The sequence below is a fragment of the Taurulus bubalis genome (assembly GCF_910589615.1).
Source record: "Taurulus bubalis genome assembly, chromosome: 11".
Classification (NCBI taxonomy): domain Eukaryota; kingdom Metazoa; phylum Chordata; class Actinopteri; order Perciformes; family Cottidae; genus Taurulus; species Taurulus bubalis.
The window spans coordinates 15345971-15367774 of record NC_136599.1 but is presented as its reverse complement, the minus strand read 5'-3'; the positions used below and the strand labels follow the sequence as shown (position 1 = coordinate 15367774).

At 40.8% G+C, this 21804-nt stretch overlaps 1 protein-coding gene across 9 annotated transcripts in view; it reads left to right on the top strand.

Annotated features, from left to right (window-relative positions):
- scn8aa (sodium channel, voltage gated, type VIII, alpha subunit a) overlaps window positions 1-8940 on the top strand; it is a gene marked incomplete at both ends in the record, with an annotated part of 36413 nt that extends 27473 nt beyond the window's left edge. For all 9 annotated transcript variants that reach the window (XM_079226809.1, XM_079226810.1, XM_079226806.1 and 6 more), the window contains 7 exons: window positions 1224-1346; window positions 5885-6169; window positions 6509-6562; window positions 6966-7103; window positions 7203-7307; window positions 7390-7660; window positions 7781-8940. In XM_079226809.1, the coding sequence (XP_079082935.1) occupies window positions 1224-1346; window positions 5885-6169; window positions 6509-6562; window positions 6966-7103; window positions 7203-7307; window positions 7390-7660; window positions 7781-8940 (2136 nt within the window). The remainder of the gene's footprint in view (window positions 1-1223; window positions 1347-5884; window positions 6170-6508; window positions 6563-6965; window positions 7104-7202; window positions 7308-7389; window positions 7661-7780) is intronic.
- Between the last annotated feature and the right edge of the window lie 12864 nt (window positions 8941-21804).

Sequence of the window (21804 nt, the reverse complement as noted above, 5' to 3'; positions counted from 1 at the left end):
CTGTAACGGCCGTCTTTACACACCTGAGGTGACTTCAAGGCGAAGACCGTCCTGCACTTTTTACAACCCCTTAAAGAACATTATCGCATTTTTTTTAGCGCAATCCCCATTGTCCATTTCCTCTAAAGGTCACAATGCAATTATGTATATGTGTTCATACCAGAACTCATACATTTACATTAATTTGGCGATAAAATGGCGATAAGAGCAGATTTACTATGTTGCTGTGAATGCTAGTATATACAGTTTGGGGAATGAATTACATAATGTAAGGACTTAGTGAGTGTTTTTAACTTATTAATAACACACTATGAAGTGTTCTTTGGCTGCAGCAATGCCTCTACGGCTGCTGCCGGATGTGAAAGGGGCTGCACCAGTTTCTTTGAGGTTGTGTGCTGTTATTGTTAACTGTTTGTAACACAACTGTGTATTTTTGTCCTTTCAGTGCCATCCAGTGCTAATAACTATATCCGGTCTGCCCTTAACCTCCATCCATGTTTCTTGTGCGTAGTTCATGTGACCGTGGCTCTCCTATTTGACTCTAAATGCTGTGTGACAATTTGATTTGATGTCTGAGAAAGAAAATGGCAAAATGACACACTTTGTACATGTTTACTTGTATTCTTTCTCTTAGGTTCCATTAGTTTGTCTGTCTTAGATTATATGGGATTTTATGCCTCAGCCCAAGAGCGACATGGAGAGACAATGTTAGAGGGGCAAGGGTAAGGCTCTCAAGTCTCTTGGGTTTTTATCAGCTTCTCCAGGTTAACCTCTCTCCTTACCTCCCTCCCCAACTCCTCTTCCTCTGCTTTCCCAGTCCTTTCACTTGTAATTTTACTAAATCATGTAGCACTCTTTTCTGCCTGATTTACCCTCTATTTGAGTCTTATGTCTCTATCTCCTCTCTTTCTCTCTCAACCACAAATTTTCTTGCAGGTACAAAGGACTTTTCACTTCTCGTCAACTGCCCCAAATAACATACAAACAATCCCTTTGGCGCACTGCTACTAAAAATACTACACACATAAGACCTATACTAAACATTTACCTTCTCTCTCAGTGTATATACATGTATAAATGCAATATTATACATGCATATACATGCATAGATTTATGTGTGTATGTCAAGCAACTCTCCGCCTATGCCAGGGCCGTCTCTTCCCGAGTGAATATTCTCACTTCTAACAGTTTGGAACCTCTTTTGCTTCTCTGTTTTTGTGTAGGTGTCTATAGTCAGCCTTGTAGCTAATGCGCTGGGCTACTCCGATCTAGGGCCCATTAAATCACTCAGGACACTAAGGGCCTTGAGACCCCTCAGAGCCTTGTCACGTTTTGAAGGGATGAGGGTAAGATCCAAAGCTAAGCAGCTGATCCTTCCGCATGCCCATTCAACAGTTTAAAGCATGCTAGAGCTGATCTAAAAAAACAAACTAAGAGGACAAATAACTCCAAAATGGGGGCGGGGGGTTAACACCAGGAAATGAAAGTCAATAAGTTACCTTTCCATGCACAATCCTGTACCATGCCTTTTTTAGAGTGAATGAACAAGTCATGATGCAGCTGAGAGACTGAGTAAAGTAACAGTAAAGTTGTATTGCCAGCAGAACAACATACATTTCAATTGAATTTCTTAAACAACAAAATCTATACAGATATTGATTTGTGTATTACCCAAAGTGCAATAGAAATATTTTGTATCACAAAGCTGCCTCATCACATAAGTGACAAACTAGAAATTCTGGTTACTTCATCTTACTTTGTTTCTTCTCCTTGATTGGCCAAAGTGAATGCAAAATTGGTCAGAGCTAACCAAACTTACATAGAGCTTTCAAATCAACAGGTAGCTCTTCATTTGGCCTGATTCTCAACCACTGCTTTTAATTTAGACCCCCAAGCCCCCCCTCCCCTACACATGCCCCCGTCCCCCCCTGCTCCCATAACCCTCCCTTCCCCAGCTCACATCACATCCCAATGCATCTGGCATCGAGAACAACCAGCAGGAACCAGGGAGCTGCAGGACACAAAAACCTCTGCTCAACCAGTCACACCATAACTCTGCATGCAGGACAGCTGCCAAACAACCACTCAGAGGAATCTGTCCCACTCGTAATAGATGTGGTTTACAGAGCAGGAATCACTTGCGCCCTCTGGTTGCTTCAGCTGTTACTTCCTAAAATATCTTCCTAATATACTTCCTGATTGGTTATCTTTGTGACTGGTGGTAGCAATAGGTTGCACCTGGTTGTTGTCACATGTAGTCCCCCCTGTCTCTTTCTCTCTATACTCTTTAATACTTACTACTCTTGGACTCGTTCCCTAGTCTTCTAGTTTGAGCTTCTTCTCTTCACATCAGCCCCTCCACACCTCCTCCTCAGTCCCACATGTGCAGCACTGAGCTGCAACCACACCTCCCCACCCTTCCCCCTCCTCCTCTTCCGCACCCTGTTATCCCTCCACTAATCACTCCACCTCAATACGGTTCTGCTGGGCCAGACCGCTGGAGGGTCACCACAGTCTCCTGCCTGTCCAGGATATTTCTACATCAGGGAATGAACTACACACTCACAGTGTTGTGGCTTTGGGATGAAACTATTTGTTGAGCTTCTGCCACCTGCAGCCCTTTGGGTTGTACCATCTGACCGATGGATCTGCTAACAGTCCATTCTGGTGGCAGGTTTTTGCTGTAAAGTTTTTTAAACATTCATCAATATTAAATAATTTCCTTTTGGAGTGCAGGCAGAAGCTTAGCAAATATGCTAGGCTGCTATTTCACTCAAGGCATTAATGCTGTCATGTCATGGCACCACATGCTGTCGTGCATACAGCAGTCCCTGGCTTCCTGTTGCCTTCCACTCCCACAGGAAGTTAAACTACAACGGGCCCAGTTAAACTCTGACTTTGAGTTCTGGGTCTGGGTGGGTGGTGGCTCATAGGTTGACTTAGACAACAGCGTTAGGACAAAACTCTCAACCAGACAATGTGTTGCCCCTCTTTAGTACGTCCCAAAAATGACAGACCAGCAGGAGTAGAAGGCCTTTGCAATTATCTAGTGGGTGGACTGATTGCAAATGTATCGTGAAGTCTCATTCATACTAGATATCCAGTGACTAAAATGTGATGCCGTTGCACATGAGCAGGCATCAATGCTTTTAGGCCCTGGATATGCTTTATGGATGCTGTCATGAACAACACACACTGGGATAGCAAATAGACCTTTTCATTGTTATGTCATTTTTGGGGTTGGATATTATGGCACATTTGCTTTAGTAGAGTGTAATAATGCCAATACCAGTGTCCCTATGAATGACCCCATTCACTGGGTGGTAAGAGAGGTGAGGGTGGCCTAGTCACGCAAAGGGAAACAAATAGAAGAATTTGATCCTGCTGTATCAATTTTCTACTATAATGTCTATGTTCATCAATTGAGTTACCATTTTGTTTTAACTAAAAATGGAAAATTGTAGGTCAACACAATGAATAAATGAATTGGGAATTTCAAGAATGGAGAGATGACACGGCATGAAAGAGATTCTGTAGAGTTAGAATGAGGAACACTTGTATATCCCCACTGGTTGAGTGTTGCGGCGCGACGCATTGCAGAGGCCGACACAACTCAACAGGGCCGAGAGAATAGTGCAGCTTCAGTTGGACACATTACACTGCTTAACATGCAATGTGAATTGGCTGCTCTGACGTCAAACTTTGCTCTCTTTCTCATAATGCTGCTTTGTAATCTCGGTCTTACTTTTTTGAGCAATACATTGTGCAGGAATGACAACATCTCCAGCCATCTTTACCCCATTTACAGTAAATCCCCTCTTTCCTGACGAACTTGCTGTCATTTTAGTTGCACCAAAGATTTTGAGATTTTGTTGGTTTTATCTTTGCCAGTTATTAAAGTTATTAATCTTTAATGGCCCTTCCTCACAATTAGCAGGCCAACTCATATTATATTCGAGTTCAGCAATATTGTGCTCTAGATATTTGTCAGACACCCATACAAACCATGTAAACATCAGACCCTCAAGCAAGCAAAGCTTTAACGTTATCTCTTTTGCCGCCACCTCTCTATCCACATATTTCTCTATTTATTTATATATTGAGTTGAACGGTTCTTGAGATTGCACAATGCCATGTAACACGCATGTACTATTACTGCCGATGCACATTATGCATTTTTGAAAGCCATTTTCCCTCTTTCTGAGAATGCTTTCCCCACAGCATGGCCTAATTACTTTTTTAAACACAGACTTTTTTAAAGCGGTTCAATTGTATCTCAGATTGAGCAAAGAGTCATTTTCTCAGCAAGTGCAATGGCAACACAAGGCTTATAATTGTATTTGAAAAACATCATCCTCAAGACATTTTCTTTTAGCATTTTAAATCGGACACAATATTTTACTAGTGTGCACAAATTTAAGATTCAGCCTGTAGAGGTCGTGTCCATGCCGAGAAAATCCTGCTCTCAAGCTCCTCCCTGTCTGTATGTAATGAGGAGGGAATATGGCTCCATAAAACGAGTCTGCCAAAGACATGCATGCTCAGCTGTCTGCCTGAGAGCTGCTGGTCGGCCTGCCTAACACTGGTAGTGAGCGGTTCACTATGTGCTGAGCTTATTACTTGCTATAATAAATCTACGGGAAGTCTAATTGGATTGCTAGAGTTTTGGGTGGTGGTGGGAACTATTATATATATACTATATATATAACACTATATATATTTTTTTTCTTTTTTTTTTACTTCTATAGTGTTATATTGTTTAACTTAGATTAAGAATATTGACTGTCTTAGGTTGGGGTGGTAAGAGTGGACACTTCATAGTGGTATGGCAAACACTTAACACTTAATATTTTACTGACATTTAAGCTTTATTAAGTAAATATGTAGAAACATACCCATCAATTTCTTCCAAATTTATTAATCCTAAAAAATGGTATTTCTCACAACATTGTCAAATGCTCCCATCATTATTTCATGTTATTTGGGGATATACATTTATTTCAGAAATATAAGTAAAGAAAATAATAATAATAATAATAGGAGCATTTAGCAGTTTTGTGATTCTTAGGAGAGATACCGTTTTAAACGACCACTGGGATGCAGTATGTACATACACCTGAGTGTGTGTTTAATGTATGTATGTGTATGTGTGTCTGTCACCTAATGAACAACAAAATTGGGATTAAATATGTTGTAAAATGTACAATAGCTCCAATAATTTTCAGTACATGAACTCTGTCTGTTTTTCTTCTTCTTATATGATTCATAGGAACTGTCATGCACATTTTCTACAACACTATTAGTTTAGTATCACACACTACATGTCAATGACATTCATGTCACGTACAATATAATACAATTGTACTATTCTCATATGTATAAAACATAAAATAGTAGCCTGTGTTGGGACTATAATTATGAAATCACAAAATGCTGAGAGAAATTCTGTATTTTTTTACGTTGTACACATTTGATTCTCATAGAATTTTTTTAGATTGTATTTGCCTTGGTGTTTGTGTGCGTGTGTGATTGAGTATCCCTTTAGCACCTCTAGCTGCTTGCTTCTGTAGACCAAAGAGCATCTCAGAGTCACATCAGTGCTGCTCTAATTAGAAATGGACTCATGCAGCTCTCCCTTCCATTGGTTTCCCACACTTCAGTATGGTTATCCCAGTAGTGTGAATTGTTTATTTTTGACTACATTAAATCACAATATGGATTGAACTGCTGCTCGTAACGCCACTTGTAACACAAGCTTAAACAATTCTTTAAAGTACTCAGTGTAACGTCATACCAGTATGTAGTGTCTTATCGGAGGGGTTGAAAGAGCTGCGTTTGTTTCCTGGTTTTCATGTCATATCTTGTCTTCCCTGGTCTGGTCTAGGTGGTAGTCAACGCCTTGGTGGGTGCCATCCCTTCCATTATGAATGTGTTGCTGGTTTGCCTCATCTTTTGGCTGATTTTCAGTATCATGGGGGTAAACTTGTTTGCGGGCAAGTACTACTACTGTTTCAATCAGACATCAGAGGAATACTTTTCCGTCGACGTGGTCAACAACAAGACCCAGTGTGTGGCCCTAATGGAGCAAAACTTTACCGAGGTCAGGTGGAAGAACGTCAAGATCAACTTTGACAACGTGGGAGCCGGCTACTTGGCCCTGCTTCAAGTGGTGAGAGTGTCACTCCTTCTCTCCTCTCTTCCTGACTCCAGTTCTTATTTCATGCTAACGTGGTTTCTTTTCTCATTTTCCCATGCACCTTTCTGTTTTTTTCTATTCATTCTGTGCTTCACCTGAGGGTCTGTTGTTGCTTCAAACTCCATTTGCTTTCACAGCACTCTGAGACTGTTGTTTGGTGTTTCTCCATGCCCTTTCCTTCACATACTTGTTTCTCTCCATGCAAAAGCTGTACTGCAGGACATGCATCAGTTTCGGTTTGAGTTTCTTTGATTTACAATTTACAATTTTGTGTTTTTACAATTTTATTTAGTAATGTCTCTCTTTTGAAAGGCCACGTTCAAAGGTTGGATGGACATTATGTACGCGGCTGTGGATTCCAGAGAGGTATATTCATTGCTTCTTCAATAAATATTGTAATGCTAATTTATTTCACTGTATGCCAGACTGTTAAAGGAAGAGTTTGACATCCTAGGAAATATACCTATTACATTTCTTGATGAGAGCTAGTATGAAGCTAACTTAACTTAGCATAAGAAACTCGACTGACTTTAAGTAAGAGTTTATTTCTTGACCAGGACCTTTTGATTTTAGTACAGAATAAGCAAATTGGTATTAATACATAAACTTAGGAGGTGCTGCTGTTGAAAGCATCATATTTACTGTGTGGATATGAGAATGATGTTGATATTTTCATCTAACTCAAGAAAGTAAATAATAATATTTCCTGAAATGTACATTTTTTTTTTTAAATGTGGTTAATAGCTTCAACATTGTGCCTCCCTCCTAGGTGGAAGATCAGCCCGACTATGAAGTCAACATCTACATGTACATCTACTTTGTGGTTTTCATCATATTTGGGTCCTTCTTCACCCTCAACCTCTTCATTGGTGTGATCATTGACAACTTCAACCAGCAGAAGAAAAAGATAAGACACATTTTGCCTCCTTAACCTCTATTTTGCTTTAGGAGTTTCAGTTTTATTGTCAGAATGTGATTATAACCAAATCTTTGTTCATCCCTTCACTTTGGAGGTCAGGATATATTCATGACAGAGGAACAGAAGAAGTACTACAATGCCATGAAAAAACTGGGGTCCAAAAAGCCACAAAAACCTATTCCTCGACCACAGGTATTTTCTTTTTTCTCTGGGTAAGTATGACGCTTTTGGTTGAAAACTCAACTTCCTCTTTCTGTGTTATCTCTCTTCGTAGAACCCGGTCCAGGGCATGGTGTTTGACTTTGTGACACAGCAGGTCTTTGACATCTCGATCATGATTCTCATCTGCCTCAACATGGTTACCATGATGGTGGAAACAGATGATCAGTCAGACGAAACGGAGAACGTCCTCTACTGGGTCAACTTCATCTTTATTGTAGTCTTTACCACAGAGTTCTTGCTAAAGCTTTTTGCCCTTCGCCACTATTACTTCACCAATGGCTGGAATATCTTTGACGTGGTGGTGGTCATTCTGTCTATTGTCGGTAAGTGAGGGAGGTGGATGACACAAAGCAATAAGAAAAGAACTAAAGAATAACAAGTCTGTTGTTTTCTGATGGTATTCACTTCCTTTCTTCTGTCTATTTCCCTCTATTTTCTCTCAGGCATGTTCCTGGCTGATATAATTGAGAAGTACTTTGTGTCACCAACACTCTTCAGGGTGATCAGGTTGGCTCGTATAGGACGTATCCTGCGTCTTATCAAAGGAGCCAAGGGCATCCGGACTTTACTTTTTGCTCTAATGATGTCACTGCCCGCCCTGTTCAACATTGGCTTACTGCTCTTCCTGGTTATGTTCATCTTTTCTATCTTCGGCATGTCTAACTTTGGCTACGTAAAACATGGAGCCGGAATTGACGACTTGTACAACTTTGAGACCTTTGGCAACAGCATGATCATTCTGTTCATGATCACCACATCAGCTGGATGGGACGGCTTGCTGCTGCCAATCATGAACTACCCACCAGACTGTGACCCCACTTTGGAGAACCCTGGTACAAACGTGAAGGGCGACTGTGGTAACCCCTCAGTGGGAATCTTCTTTTTTGTCATGTATATCATAATTTCTTTCCTGATTGTGGTCAACATGTACATTGCCATCATCCTGGAGAACTTCAGCGTGGCCACAGAGGAAAGTGCTGATCCACTCAGTGAGGACGACTTTGAGACCTTCTACGAGATCTGGGAGAAGTTTGACCCTACTGCTTCTCAGTTCATTACTTTTGCCAAGCTGTCTGACTTTGCAGACGCGCTGGAGCACCCACTTCGTGTGCCAAAGCCCAACACTATAGAACTAATTGCCATGGACCTGCCCATGGTGAGCGGCGATCGTATTCACTGCCTAGACATCCTGTTTGCCTTCACAAAGCGAGTGTTGGGTGACAGTGGTGAGTTGGACATGCTGAGACAACAGATGGAGGAGCGTTTTGTGCAGGCCAATCCTTCCAAGGTGTCGTACGAACCCATCACCACCACTCTTCGCCGCAAACAGGAGGATGTCTCTGCCAGAATTATCCAGAATGCCTACCGCATCCACCTCATCCGGCGCGGCATCATCTTCAAGCGTTTCACTTTTACTAACAATAAGTTTGAGAATGGTGGGACCAACCAAGAGAAGAAGGAGAGCACACCATCCACAGCCTCTCTCCCCTCGTACGACAGCGTGACCAAACCTGACAAGGAAAAGCAGGATGAAAAAAAGGACGAGTGGGACAGGAAAGACAAGGACAAAAACCAAAAAGATGAGTGGGAATCCAAGTGTTAAGGTTCAGTGACTCTCAAAATCCAATAAAACAGAGGGAGATGAGACTCTGAGCCCAAACCCAACAAATGTAGAAAAAGTGATCATTTGCAAGTAAGAAAAACTAAAAAAGCTAAAAAAAACATACAAAAAAAATGTTTACAGACTCAATACTACTGAGGCAATGTGGTTTCTTATGTCGTAAAAGACAGCTGAACCAAACACAATCAGTTCACCACGGAACTTTGCTGCATAATGACCAAGTTCAGAAAAATGAGAAACGAGGAACAAATACAAAATGACTCACAGTGTGCTGGCCAATGACAAATTTTTTTGGGGACCAACTGCCAATGCACCGAAATCTCTGCTAGATGATCGAAGAATTGCAAAATCCCTGCCACCACCGAGTGTGGACACCCGCTGCAAAGCTCCAATGCTACGGGAATGGATCATACAGATCCCACTAGAACTGTACTATCAGTCTAAAGGAGGGCCTGTAGCATAGTTTACCATCTTGATTAAGAAGAAAACAATAATCAACCAAGCAAGTTTTAGCTATAAAGGAAAACACTAAGAAGGAAGGAAGAAAGGAAGGAAGGAAGGAAGGAAGGAAGAAATGAAGGAAGGAAGGAAGGGGAAACCCAGAACTGTTGACAAATATTTTGTTTGTTTGTTTGTGCTGAGTAGACTTGCATCTTTACATTATTTGAGCAGCAAAAAAAGATAACATTTAGCCCATGTCACTGGTCTTTTCATATCCTCTTTGTTATACTGTACTGACATTGTAAAAGACACATTCTACATGGGCTTTCACACTGACTGGATAGTGGCCATTAGTCATTGTTTTGACTTGGGCTGAGGGAGACTCGCTCAGGCCGAGTTACAGATAAATAATAATTATTGTACTCGTTCAATGCATAGAAATGACTTGCATAAAGGTATGTTTTCATCAGGAATCATGCATGAGTACTCATAGTCCCACAAGACACACACTCTTAGACCACTGCAGTGGCTTGACTAGTTTGAGGCTGTCCACTGTGGAATCGAAGATGAAGATTCTGGATAAGGATTCATAGAATATCGGGGGAATGATAGTCGTATAATCCTGTCCTTCACTAGTTTTACTTTTCAATTGACGAACCTTTTAATACAGCCCTTCATTAAATATATCAGGTGAATGAAGAATGAAAGCACTCAGAGGCAGAGTCTCAGTCAAATCAGCCAACAACACAAACTTTTTTTTGCTGCTCTGAATGTTAGTAGTATAGAGAGAGTGTGGAGTGTATGAGTATTAGGAAGCAGAATATCCTCACAATGAGGATGCACAGATTTGAAGGGCCATGACAGTTGCCCTGATTCAAATCTGGGGCTTATATCTCTTTGTTTACTTACATCCGTCATACAGTCACTTTCCTTACTTCTCTGTGGTCCCCGTTTCATGATGTTTCACGCCAAGGAATCTATAACCGGCACCAGTGAGGGTCTAGTGTGACAATAGGTAGCCCCTCTACTGCTGTAGTTCTATGAGAAAGGACAGAAATATGGTTTTATTTTTTGTTTTGATACTCTTTTTGTTGATTTGTTTGTGGCTAGTGGAAAAACTGAACCGCATTTAGATAGATGATTCATTCATTTTCTACATTCATTCTTTTATACTAAGACCCACATCAGAATTTCCCAGTGAATTATGTTTTAAGTAGTGCTTTTCGGACAATTTCAGTTGCCAGCTTTAGAAAAAAAGCCTTGAAGTCTTTCTCTGATATCCTTGTGATGCAATCATCCTCAGAAAAGGATTCGATCAGTGAGAGTGACACTGACCATCTGAAACAGCAGAGTTAGCAGAGAATTGTCACACGGACATGCCTTGTCGTGCCTAGCATGTATGGAAGGTGGATGGCTAAGAACGGCTTGTGGTTTGGACTGTAGAATCAAAGGGATTTTGTCTGATATTTCAGGGAGGTGGATGGATGTTAAATAACTCAAACGTGGACCAATAGATAGGTAGAGCCCCTCCCTTCAGGGTTTTAGACTGACTGCCATGACAACAGGAAACAAAAGGAAGACTTGAAGAAGAGAACAGTGCTTTGGTCTGAGTCGGAGTGCTGAAAGTCCCATGTTTGTCAGTGTATCATTGTGCTTTTGTGGGACCTCTTAAACACTGTGTGGTGTTGGACCCAGGCTCGCACCATCTTTTCACCTACTTGCAGGCTTTCAAGTACTGTCACCCACTTCAAAAATAATTAGCCGGAGATGAAGAGAGAAATGCAAACACTTGCCAAGATTATCCATCAGCAGGCCTCACATCGACACAGCTATGTTGTATAATAAGCTTTGTGGGTGTTTTTCATAAAAAAAACCTGAGGCTTGAGGTCAAGTGGTAGACGAGACACAACTGCCTCCTTAAGTGTTCCTGCCATTTTTTTTCTACACAGGAGTGATGGTCCTATTTATAAGTGGATGACTGGACATAAATCGTGCATCCTTCGTCACACCGACAATGCCATTTGGTGTGTTTAACACTGCCTGTACCAGAAGCCCCTGTCTGTAACAATAACTGAGGTCTGTTTACAATATGAGGTCTCCAAATCAGTTTGGCTGCTGCATACTGAAATCAAATACATTCCCAATGAGAACTACAGGAGGAGTGGGTTATGTCATCCAATTGATCCATGTTCATCTTGGATGTAATGTTTTAGAATGATACATTCACACTTGAAAAAAAAGTCAAAAAAGCAACAAAAAAAAGTCAAAAAAGACAAAAACATATATATGTACAGTGCAGGCTATGATGTAAATGGCACAATTGCTGAAAAAGAATGAACTTTTTGAGAGAAACTATAAATATTGTATTATATTCTTTTATTTTATCGGCATGCTTTGTTGTGTTTTTATGTAAATAAGGAATTTTAAAACTGTTACTACTAATAATCAAAAAAAAGGAATAATAACAATAATATAGAATGGCTTCCAGCTATGCCCTTTGTCACATTTGTTACCTTTTGGATTTTTTGAGACACTTTTCACTTTGTTGACAAAAATTGAATGAAATATAGATATTATATAATACAAAAGATATATACATGTGCACATATATGTCTATATGTATATATAAAAAACAGAAGAACACTGTTTGTCACATTTGATTTATGTGCAACACGTTCAGTGGATGTCTAAAACTGTTTGTTTCCAGCACCCTTCTATGTTGGGGAATAGCTTATGTGCGATGTTACTGGAGCTGCTTGCCATGGATTGTAGCCTGATCATGATGAAAGGATAATGTTACCAGCACATTTCTCACTTACTGTCATATCTCTCACCTTCACTGAGTATACAGGACACACCCACGGTCACGGACACAAACACACATACACACACATACACACACACACACACACACACACACACACACACACACACACACACACACACACACACACACACACACACACACACACACACACACACACACACACACAGATGACTCCTCACTGCCCACCAACTTTACCAGTGAACTCTTCCTTGAGATGGTCCCTACCCCCATAACGGCCTTTTTCCCATACCCACACATCAGTGCCATTACAGCTCAACATGCATACAACCATGTACTTGCTTCTCATCCTCACGTTTTTTTTGTTAAATGATTTGTTTCTGGTGTTCCACTCAATGGCATGTGCCTTTTTTCTGCTTTTTCTGCAAAATTTGGATGTCAATTTCACACTGAAAAAAATAAAAGAAACAAAACTGTCCAAACTGTGGAGGGTGGAGGTTTGGGGGTGAGCAACAACATTTATCAGGGATGTCGAGTCAGAAATACTGCCGGAGGATCATCCAGACACCCGACTTCATCTTAATAATCAACAGTGTGTGATGTTAACAGAGAATCAGCTAACTCAAAAATGTCCTGTTCTTAGTGCTATGTGTGTCACCCACTTGGCTTGTGAAAAAGCAGCTTGCCTTCTATATTTCTGTTCTAGTTCTTCAATGTTTCTGACTCCATTTGAAATTTATTTTTGTATTAATATTTGATTATAGGACTCATTCTTTTTTAGCATGGTTGATTATGTTTTTTTTCTTCTTCTTTTTGCTGAAAAATTGAAAAGTGCTTTTCAAACTGTTGTTATCATTTGACACCATGACAAAAGAGGATATACAGTACAATATGATGGTGTGTTGCACAACCACTTGGACTCTTGGTAAGAATATATGAAAGATTGTCTTCATTTGAGCACGAACCTTTTTATTACCAATAAAGCAGCCTTCCAGTTACAACCTGTTTGTTGGCTTTACATTTACAATCTCTACTTTCCTTTAGGCTTAATTCAGTTACATCGTGTTCAGTTTAATGAGTGGTCACCATTTTGTGCCGATTATTTTACTTTTGTGGTGCTGTATGTGGATGCAAGTGGATTACAAAACATCCTGTGAATAGAGCTGAGTGGCGCTGTGGTAACAGGGTCATGAAAGGCAGCCTTTCAAATGTAATGGACTTATTGAATTTGTTAACAGCCCCATGTTAACATCCCCCTCATAGGCAGAAGACGTACTATAGCCCCATCGTTATGCAGTCCATCTGTAATGTGATGCTCTTGTTTGTTGCCTACTGTAAAGTAAATAGCTTCGAGGTGTGATATTACAGTGGTCACACAAAACCTCATGAGAACAGGGCGGAAATGATCATGTTGGGCGATATTGATCTGTTGGTGCTTCTCAGTTGGGAGGAGGATAATAAACCCTTTTTGGAGTAGCTGGAATTGTATGTAAATGATGCATGGAGTTGTTCTCAGACACTGAATAGATGGCAAATTCTCTATGGACTACCCTCCCTTTCCTTTTTTGTCACACCACAAAATGTTGACTCCCTTGCTGCTTCTCAAGTCCCATGGACTTCTTTCGACTTCACTTTTGTAGAATATTTTAAAATCAATGTGTCTCTCTGTTATCTCGTTTGGCTGCCATGCTCCAGAATGGTTGTGTGTGAGAGTGCAGTGAGGTGGAAGAGCGCGCGCGCGCGATAGAGAGAGACAGAGAGAGAGAGAGAGAGAGGAGAGAGAGGAGAGGGGGAGGTAAGGAAAAGAGAAGGGGAAGGGAGGTGTTGGAGCACTGCAGTGCAGATAAATGAATGCAGCAGTCGAGGCTGAGTCAGCAGCACACTCCCAGTTTGACCCAGTGCCGCTATCAGTGTGTGCCCATGCACGGCTGCCTAGGAGACCGCTACCCACGCTCAAATTATTATTATTATTATTATTATTATTATTATTATTTTTAAATCGCACCCAAATGCAGGCTCGTTGACGACATCTAAGCGTGAACCAGCCGACGGCAGCCGATGTAGCTGCGCGCTATGTAGAGCTGATGTTGTTGGTGCTGGAGGTGGTCCCGGGACCGACGAACATCATCTGCCCGGTTCTGAGGCTCCTTGGTTGGGGTCGGAAGGAAAGATGACAGCGCAGGTTGTCGTGAATTTAACCCAGCCTTAGTATTTGTGTTTAGTGTGCTGAGCAGCGCGACCTAATTCTTAGACAGCCACACCTACACTCTCCTCCTCCTCCCCTCATCGCTTTTCTCTCACCCCACCTCCCTTCCTTCTGAACATGCTGCCACATAGCATGTGGCTTCTCTGTGGGTAGATCTGAACGTGGCTAAATATAACGATTAAACGTGTCACCGTTTTTCGTTGCCAGTATTAGCTTTTTTTAAGGAGAGGCTTTGGCTTTTTATACACATGATAGCGACACTGAATATTATTATAGTAATTTAATCACTAATTCGAGCATTACATCATTTACAAGGACTATTCATCCATTGCTACACAATGCTCGGATGCTGAGTACCATTTAGCTGCAGTCCTGTTGGTAAATGTCAGACAAAGCAGTAAGTGCAAATAGCCAGCAGTCAAAGGGGGGTTTCCTCCTATCTGATCTCATTTGAACCCTTCTCTGAGACCAGAGGGTTGTGTGTGCTCTGCTGGTGTTTCCTCCTTTCCTTCCTCCCCAGATGAAGCCTCAAAAGAGGGAGCTCACACACACACACACACACACACACACACACACACACACACACACACACACACACACACACACACACACACACACACACACACACACACACACACACATTTACATAAACCTACACCACCACCACACCGGTAATAGCCCACCGTTTCTCTCCACCTGTACCTAAAGTCCACCAGCTCTCCTTTATTCTAAACATTAACTCCATTACTTATTGCGTTTTCTGCTTGCCTGATTGCATAACCATATTGTGCAACAACTTACATGTTTGTCAACAAAGTGCATGCTTTATACAGTCTGCACTGCAAAAAGAAACAAAACAGATGCCCTTACACCCACACACTGCCTCTTTTTTTTAGATTCCCCAATCAGCCTGCGCTGAACACTGACATGTTTGGCTGGTTGATTCTTCTGATTTGCTGAACAACAGCACCCACCTCTGGTCATCCCCCTGTATGTATCAAGTATCCTTTTTTATACATATTACTAAATATTGCCCCATCTTTTCATTTAATTTGGATAGCACCATGATCAATCTCCAATGTCAATACAAAAACTTTTTTAATACATTTGTGCCCATCACAATATCACAAAATACATTTTAACTCACAATGCATTCAGAAAAAGACCGTAAATGTATTATCTTCAGTTATTTTTTTCGTCTTGCATCTTAGTTTGTTCATACTGCATAGAAAATAAAAAATAAGAGGCAAAACAATAACACCTGCATTCTCTGTCAGGTGTGGGTATCCAAACATGACTGCATTTTAAACAACAGTAAGCCCGAAGACGAACATTTCAAAATAACATGCAAGAGGAGATAAAAAATGTAACATCTTGATTACTTTTCATCACTTTATTGCTTATTTGGGAACAGCAAAGTGCGAAATGTCCTTTTTATTTAAGAATAAGTAGAATACAAAACTGACCAATTGTTTCTGTTACGGAGGATTCATCTTCTTTTATGCTGCTGGATAACGTAAAGCAGGATCAAGCATTCAACGCATGAGATCTGTTTCAAACTTCTGCTGCAAGGCAGAGCAGTTCTTCTTGACACCTGCAGGTAAAAAATTAAGGAAATAAGGTCAAACAAAAAAACAACATGCATCTAATCTAAAATACTGACTTTTTACTTTGATGGAAATGTAGTCCCCCTGCACCACTGGTAAAGTGAGTCCTCAAACATTGTAACTGTTTGATAGCATCTAATGGTATAAATGTTGCGTTTCAGCTCACCCTTCTCGTTTGGTGCTGGCCAGCCACTCCACAAAATGTTTTGCCTTAATCTTATCAAGATAGTGGGTGAAGTCGCTGGCGAATGTCCCTTCTGAATGCCTTTTAAAGTTTTGGATAATGTTTCGTCCTTTTTCCATCTGATGGGAATGCCATCTAAGAAAAGCGGTGTTGATGAAAAGCAGAAGTTATTTTTTTCAGTCAATTTCAGTGCTAAACATCACGTTGCATATTTCATATACAGATTTCACAGACTTCAGGCAAAAATATCTATGACAAGAGTACATTTATTTGATATTTTTTCCAGTAAAATGGCTACAGTAAATGTATTGGAGTTGTCATTTTCTATTAAGTATTTATTCATCAGAATCTCTAGTCTCTAGTTTGCGGAATCATATAAATACTAAAGTGCTGCTAAACGTCTGAACATACTGAATACACACCTTGTTGGTCTGGTTTTGTCGACAACCATCTCTTTAGTGCTCGGACAGAGAAACAGGACCAACATATACCACATGTGTAGGCTCATCCTCGGGTCGCCTAGTCAACACATAACCAAGAGTACAAACACACTGTTTAGCCTCCTATATCAGATAGGAAAACATTGCATTTCTTAAGAAAATTTAAACTCACCTTCGGTAACTTTGACAGTGACACGTGTCCGATTAAGTGCTGTAAATGCTTGTCTGGAGCACATGCAGTGAACTATTGATGAAGACACAGACAAACCCCTCTACACTGTGAAGAAAAACTGAGAGTGGACTAAACTGCAAGTACGGATAACTGTCATCTTATAAAGACCGCAGGTGTCCCACTGTGACATCTACTGTCGGTGACCTCCCACAGTTGATGACCCTTTTCCTCATTAGGGTGGTGTGAATCATAGCTGATCTGAACTAGGATGACGTTTGATATGTGCTCTCTGGAGAGTTCATATGTCAGAGCCCTCTCCCTTCTTCAGATGGTAGCAGGTGTGAAGAAATGTTGTTCTGGTGTCTGAGGTCAAGACAATTAATCCTAAACTGTATTGTTCACTTTTTTAATATTTGAAATCCAGGCCATTGAGTGCATTCAGCTGCAATATCTTTAGGCTATTATTTGGATGAACATTTGAAAATATAAAGTAGATATGTAGTTCTATCTTTGCAACATATACTCTATTAAGAACCTTACAGTAATACATACACCAGTTAACTAGTTTTAATTTAATTTATTCTGAACTAGATTGTATAGGTCCTGTATTAATGAAATGCAACATGCTGCTTTTAATATTTTTTTCCAGTGATTTCATCATTTGCTATTCTGGTACAAAGGACAACATATGGAGCAACTCAATGGTATTCAAGCCCAGGATCTGGCCTGATGTAAGAAACTCAGCCCAGCCTCACCTGTGATGATGGTGACAGAAACCAGCAGGCGGCCGTGTGCCATCTTAGACCAGAACATTCTTTCTTCCTTATAACTAAATACTTAGTTATAAGGATGAATATCCTTAAGCTCCGCGGCATGGAGTCAGACCTTTTCTTGACAGGGGGAATAGGTTAATTATAAAGTTCCTTCTTGTCCTTCTTGTCCTTCTTTGTCCCATAGACCACTTCTTCTCCACCAGCACCAGCTCACCTGTAGGCCGACCTATCTGAAAGTTAGTGTGTCTTTTGTTCTCTATGAAATAAATATATCGTTTTTTTGTGAAGTTTTTTGGCACAGTGGTTTTGCAATATTTATGATAAGTAACATTAACAACCAGGGTAGCAAAACAAGTCGGAGATAATAAAGTCATTCAAATATGTCCCACATTGCAAATGTTTACATTCACAAATGCATATTGTAAACTCTTGTAGCTTATACATTTGTCCCACCGATATTCACTCGTGCACGAATCAATGGTGACGAGTGCAAAAGGAACCCGGAACAGACAACAGACCCATGGGATTGGAGCTAGCGGTAGTTATAAATTTAAGCTTTTTTAAACACGTTTTGGTTCCATCTCAACCAATGAGACTTCTGATAGTTTTTACTAGTTTGACTCTCATTGTGAAATAAACTAAACATGGTTTTGGTCATCTGAGTACCGCACCGTGCGCTCTGGGGAACTGATTGACATCTTTAACGATAACGCGAGTAATCAAGAAAACACCGATGTTGCGTTAACGGCTCGGTCCGGTAATCAGCGAACAATTAAAAGAGCGGGACATGCTTTTGTTGTGATGTTGCTCCTACGCAGCCTGGCGGCGGATGACGTCTCATCGAGCCTCCAAAACCTTCACTCAACCCATCTGGACCGTGTAAGTACCACGGTTAGCAGGCGAGCCCAATTCACTTGTGTTCTCATGCTCTACCATGCATACCCTTTGCACGTTTACATTAAATTAAATTCAATTCATTTTGTATAACTCAGCAATCTCAAAAGCTCACATTTGCCACACACGACATCCTCTGTCCCGGGACCTTACATCGGTTCAAGAAAAACTCCCCCCCAAAAACTTTTAATGGGAGAAAAAGGGAAGAAACCCAGGGAGAGCCACAGAGGAGGATCCCTCTATCAGGATGGACAGAAGTACAAAATAGATGTCATGTGTACAGAATTAACAACATAACAGTTATAACACATTCAACGCATATGTAATACATTATTCATATAATGAGAGTAGTTGGCATGATGAAAACGTTACAATTACCAAAAACAGCAACAGTGGATATAGTAGAATAATAATGATAACACAAGCAGTAATGCTATTGGAAATAATAGCAATGCAACTAATACTAATACTGATAGTAGCAGAAGGTGGCAGGCAGGAATCCGGTCCAGATATCACCAAGATCTAACCTGTGAGGCAAGAAAGCACAAAGACTCTGGAGAGGAAGCAAAGTTAGTAATGTGCATTAATAGGGCATGCATTTATACAGAAGGAGAGAGAGAGAGAGAGAGAGAGAGACAGAGAGAAGAAGAGAAGAGTGGGAATCAGCAAGGCCATTCAAATCAAAAGACAAAATAAGGCATCACATTTCAGTTGCACTCTCTGAGTCTCCATCTGCAATAGATACAAAGCCCTGTCTTTGTCATGTCTGATTTTACTTTTAATTATAGTGTATCACATCATGGTTTTGTTTGACTGCTTATATGGTTAAAATTGTAAAAAGAAATACTGTTTACTCCAATGAGAAGTTGCAGAAAGTTATAATGACCTAATTATTGGGGTTTCTTGAGCGTTTTCAGCATATTTTCAATATTTGTACTACTTTTGATCTTTGCAAATTACCTCTCTGGTTTGTGTGACTTTTCTGTCCAAAATACACTAAAACTTAGTGAAATCTCCACAATAATATAAGGTTAGCTATATAATTTATCCAATGTTCACAGTTCTACCGAGGCTAGCCTGTGAGGGCAGTTGCTACACCTGACTATTCACTTTGAAGATTTACTTTTTTTTAATCTTAATTTTGGTTCGCAACATTTTAAACCATCAACTTAGCCTTGTTAAAGTTAAATGGTTAACAGTTGTTCAGATCTTGTCAAGTCATTGCTGTCTGTTGAACGACACCAGGAGATGGTGGAAATACGCTATAAGCCAGAGATCATTTTCTGGCAAAAGATAGTCACCCTTTTATGTATTTGATTGACATACATCGTAGACATTTTCCATTCTTGCTTCAAATGTTTGCTGTCTTTATGTGGCGTACTTCTAGGCATTGGCCACTAGGTGTCAGACTTGAGCTCAGCACTGCAGTGAGGTCTCCTCCGCTATCATGTTGAGGAGCCTTTCAAAGTGACCTCCTGTCTAGAGTTGCTTAACCCTATTCTAGACTAAAACCCTAGCAATTGTAACAACCTGGCAAATCTTAATTATTATTTAATTATGTCATTTATATTTTCAGATTATAAATCTAGCTGATACTACAGATACATTAGAAACACATATTGATACATTTCCACATCTCACTTACTGTTGTTAAAAAGAAAACATTTTCGACAATCTTTGCCACTTTTCAATCAATCCCATGTGGATGCCAAACCTGATGCATGAGAAACTCTGCTCTTGTATCTGCAGCCTAAAAGGTACAAAGACTTTCAGATGCCTGACATAATGAGATAAAGGCGCTGATGGAAGAGGCAAGTATCTGGTCAGTTTGGTCTGTTAAAGAAGCTGGTAGCATGTTGGGATGGTGCAGTCATGTAGTATTAATAAGGAATGTGCTGGATCCTTGCAGGAATACACACACACACACACACACACACACACACACACACACACACACACACACACACACACACACACACACACACACACACACTGACCTCTCTCTCACTCTTCTCCTCCGACATTACCCCCAGGGAGGAGGGGTATAAATGTTTGAGTCTATATTCGTTATATATATTATCTCTATCAGAAGATAGGGAGTTCAGTGCCGGATCATATAGCTGAGGGTCATGCTTACATGGGCTGCACTGCTGTTCTCTCAGCTGCTGCTTCATAACTTGGTGCTGATTGATACATTAATATTGCATTGATCCGTGCCTTTTCTTTGACTCAGGGGCACTCCTTTACATCACATCACATAAAAGCTACGGTAAGGGGAGATCTTTGATGCAGCATCAGAGTGTCCCAGTGAGTTTCGGGTTATGTTGAGCTTGATCCTGCTCATTAAGTTAATTTCCTGGGAAAATATTGTTTCAGATGCTAACCACAGTCGCGAGACACAACGCGAGAGACAGTCAATCATTTTAAAAGTTGCCCTTTCTCATTATTCTAAACTACATCTAAATGAAAAGACAAAGAATATACCTATCAGCCGGGTGGATGTTACATACGATGTAAGATTAGTTTACATTGAAGATAAACTCTCACACAGTGCTCTTATATAGATCATGCCTCACTTGGGGTTTGAGGGTCTGTGAATCACAGTGGATGCTACACATTAGACAATTTACCTGCAACAATAAACAACTTCTCTGGCGAAGCATCGCAGGTCTTTGAAACGCCACAGGAGACAAAACAATACGGCTATCACCTATAAACATCACGACTGAGGGCAGTGGTTTAGCCTGAGATTTTTCCTTCCATTTATTTGGGCTGTTAATGATAGGCTATCAGATTCCTATCTCCCTTTCCTGCTCTCTCCCCTTTTCTGCTCCCTGCTATAGCCTGAAGGACTGTTTTGGCAAGCATCTGGAGGCAGGCTGTTGAATGGGCTCCATTCTTGAAGGGCCTTGTGCTCCAGCGAGCGCTCTCGGGGCATGGACACTTGGCCTCGATTGATGGAGAAAGCAAGGCCGGTAGCGGGGGTGGGGAGGAGGACGAGACGTAAGGAAGCCTGCAAGAACACAGCAGCTCACGTAGTTGTGAATTTTCTCTCGGTGCATTATTTGCTTCCATGCACTGCGTCCACACCAAATGTTATTGCCTCCCATTTCCATTTTCATTTACTCCATCTCTTGTCCTCTTTCTTTAATTTCCCTGCAAATGGAAATGAAAGACAGACCTGGTGGTCTTGTGCCATCTTAGAGTAGAACTGAAGGGGCTTGATTGATTTCTTCCTTATAACTTAAATACTCAACAATGCTCTGCAGCATGGAGTCAGGCCTTTGGAGAGTTGGAGTGTGTGGCGTAGCAGTCAGCTTGGGTGGATATGGTTGTGGTGCAGC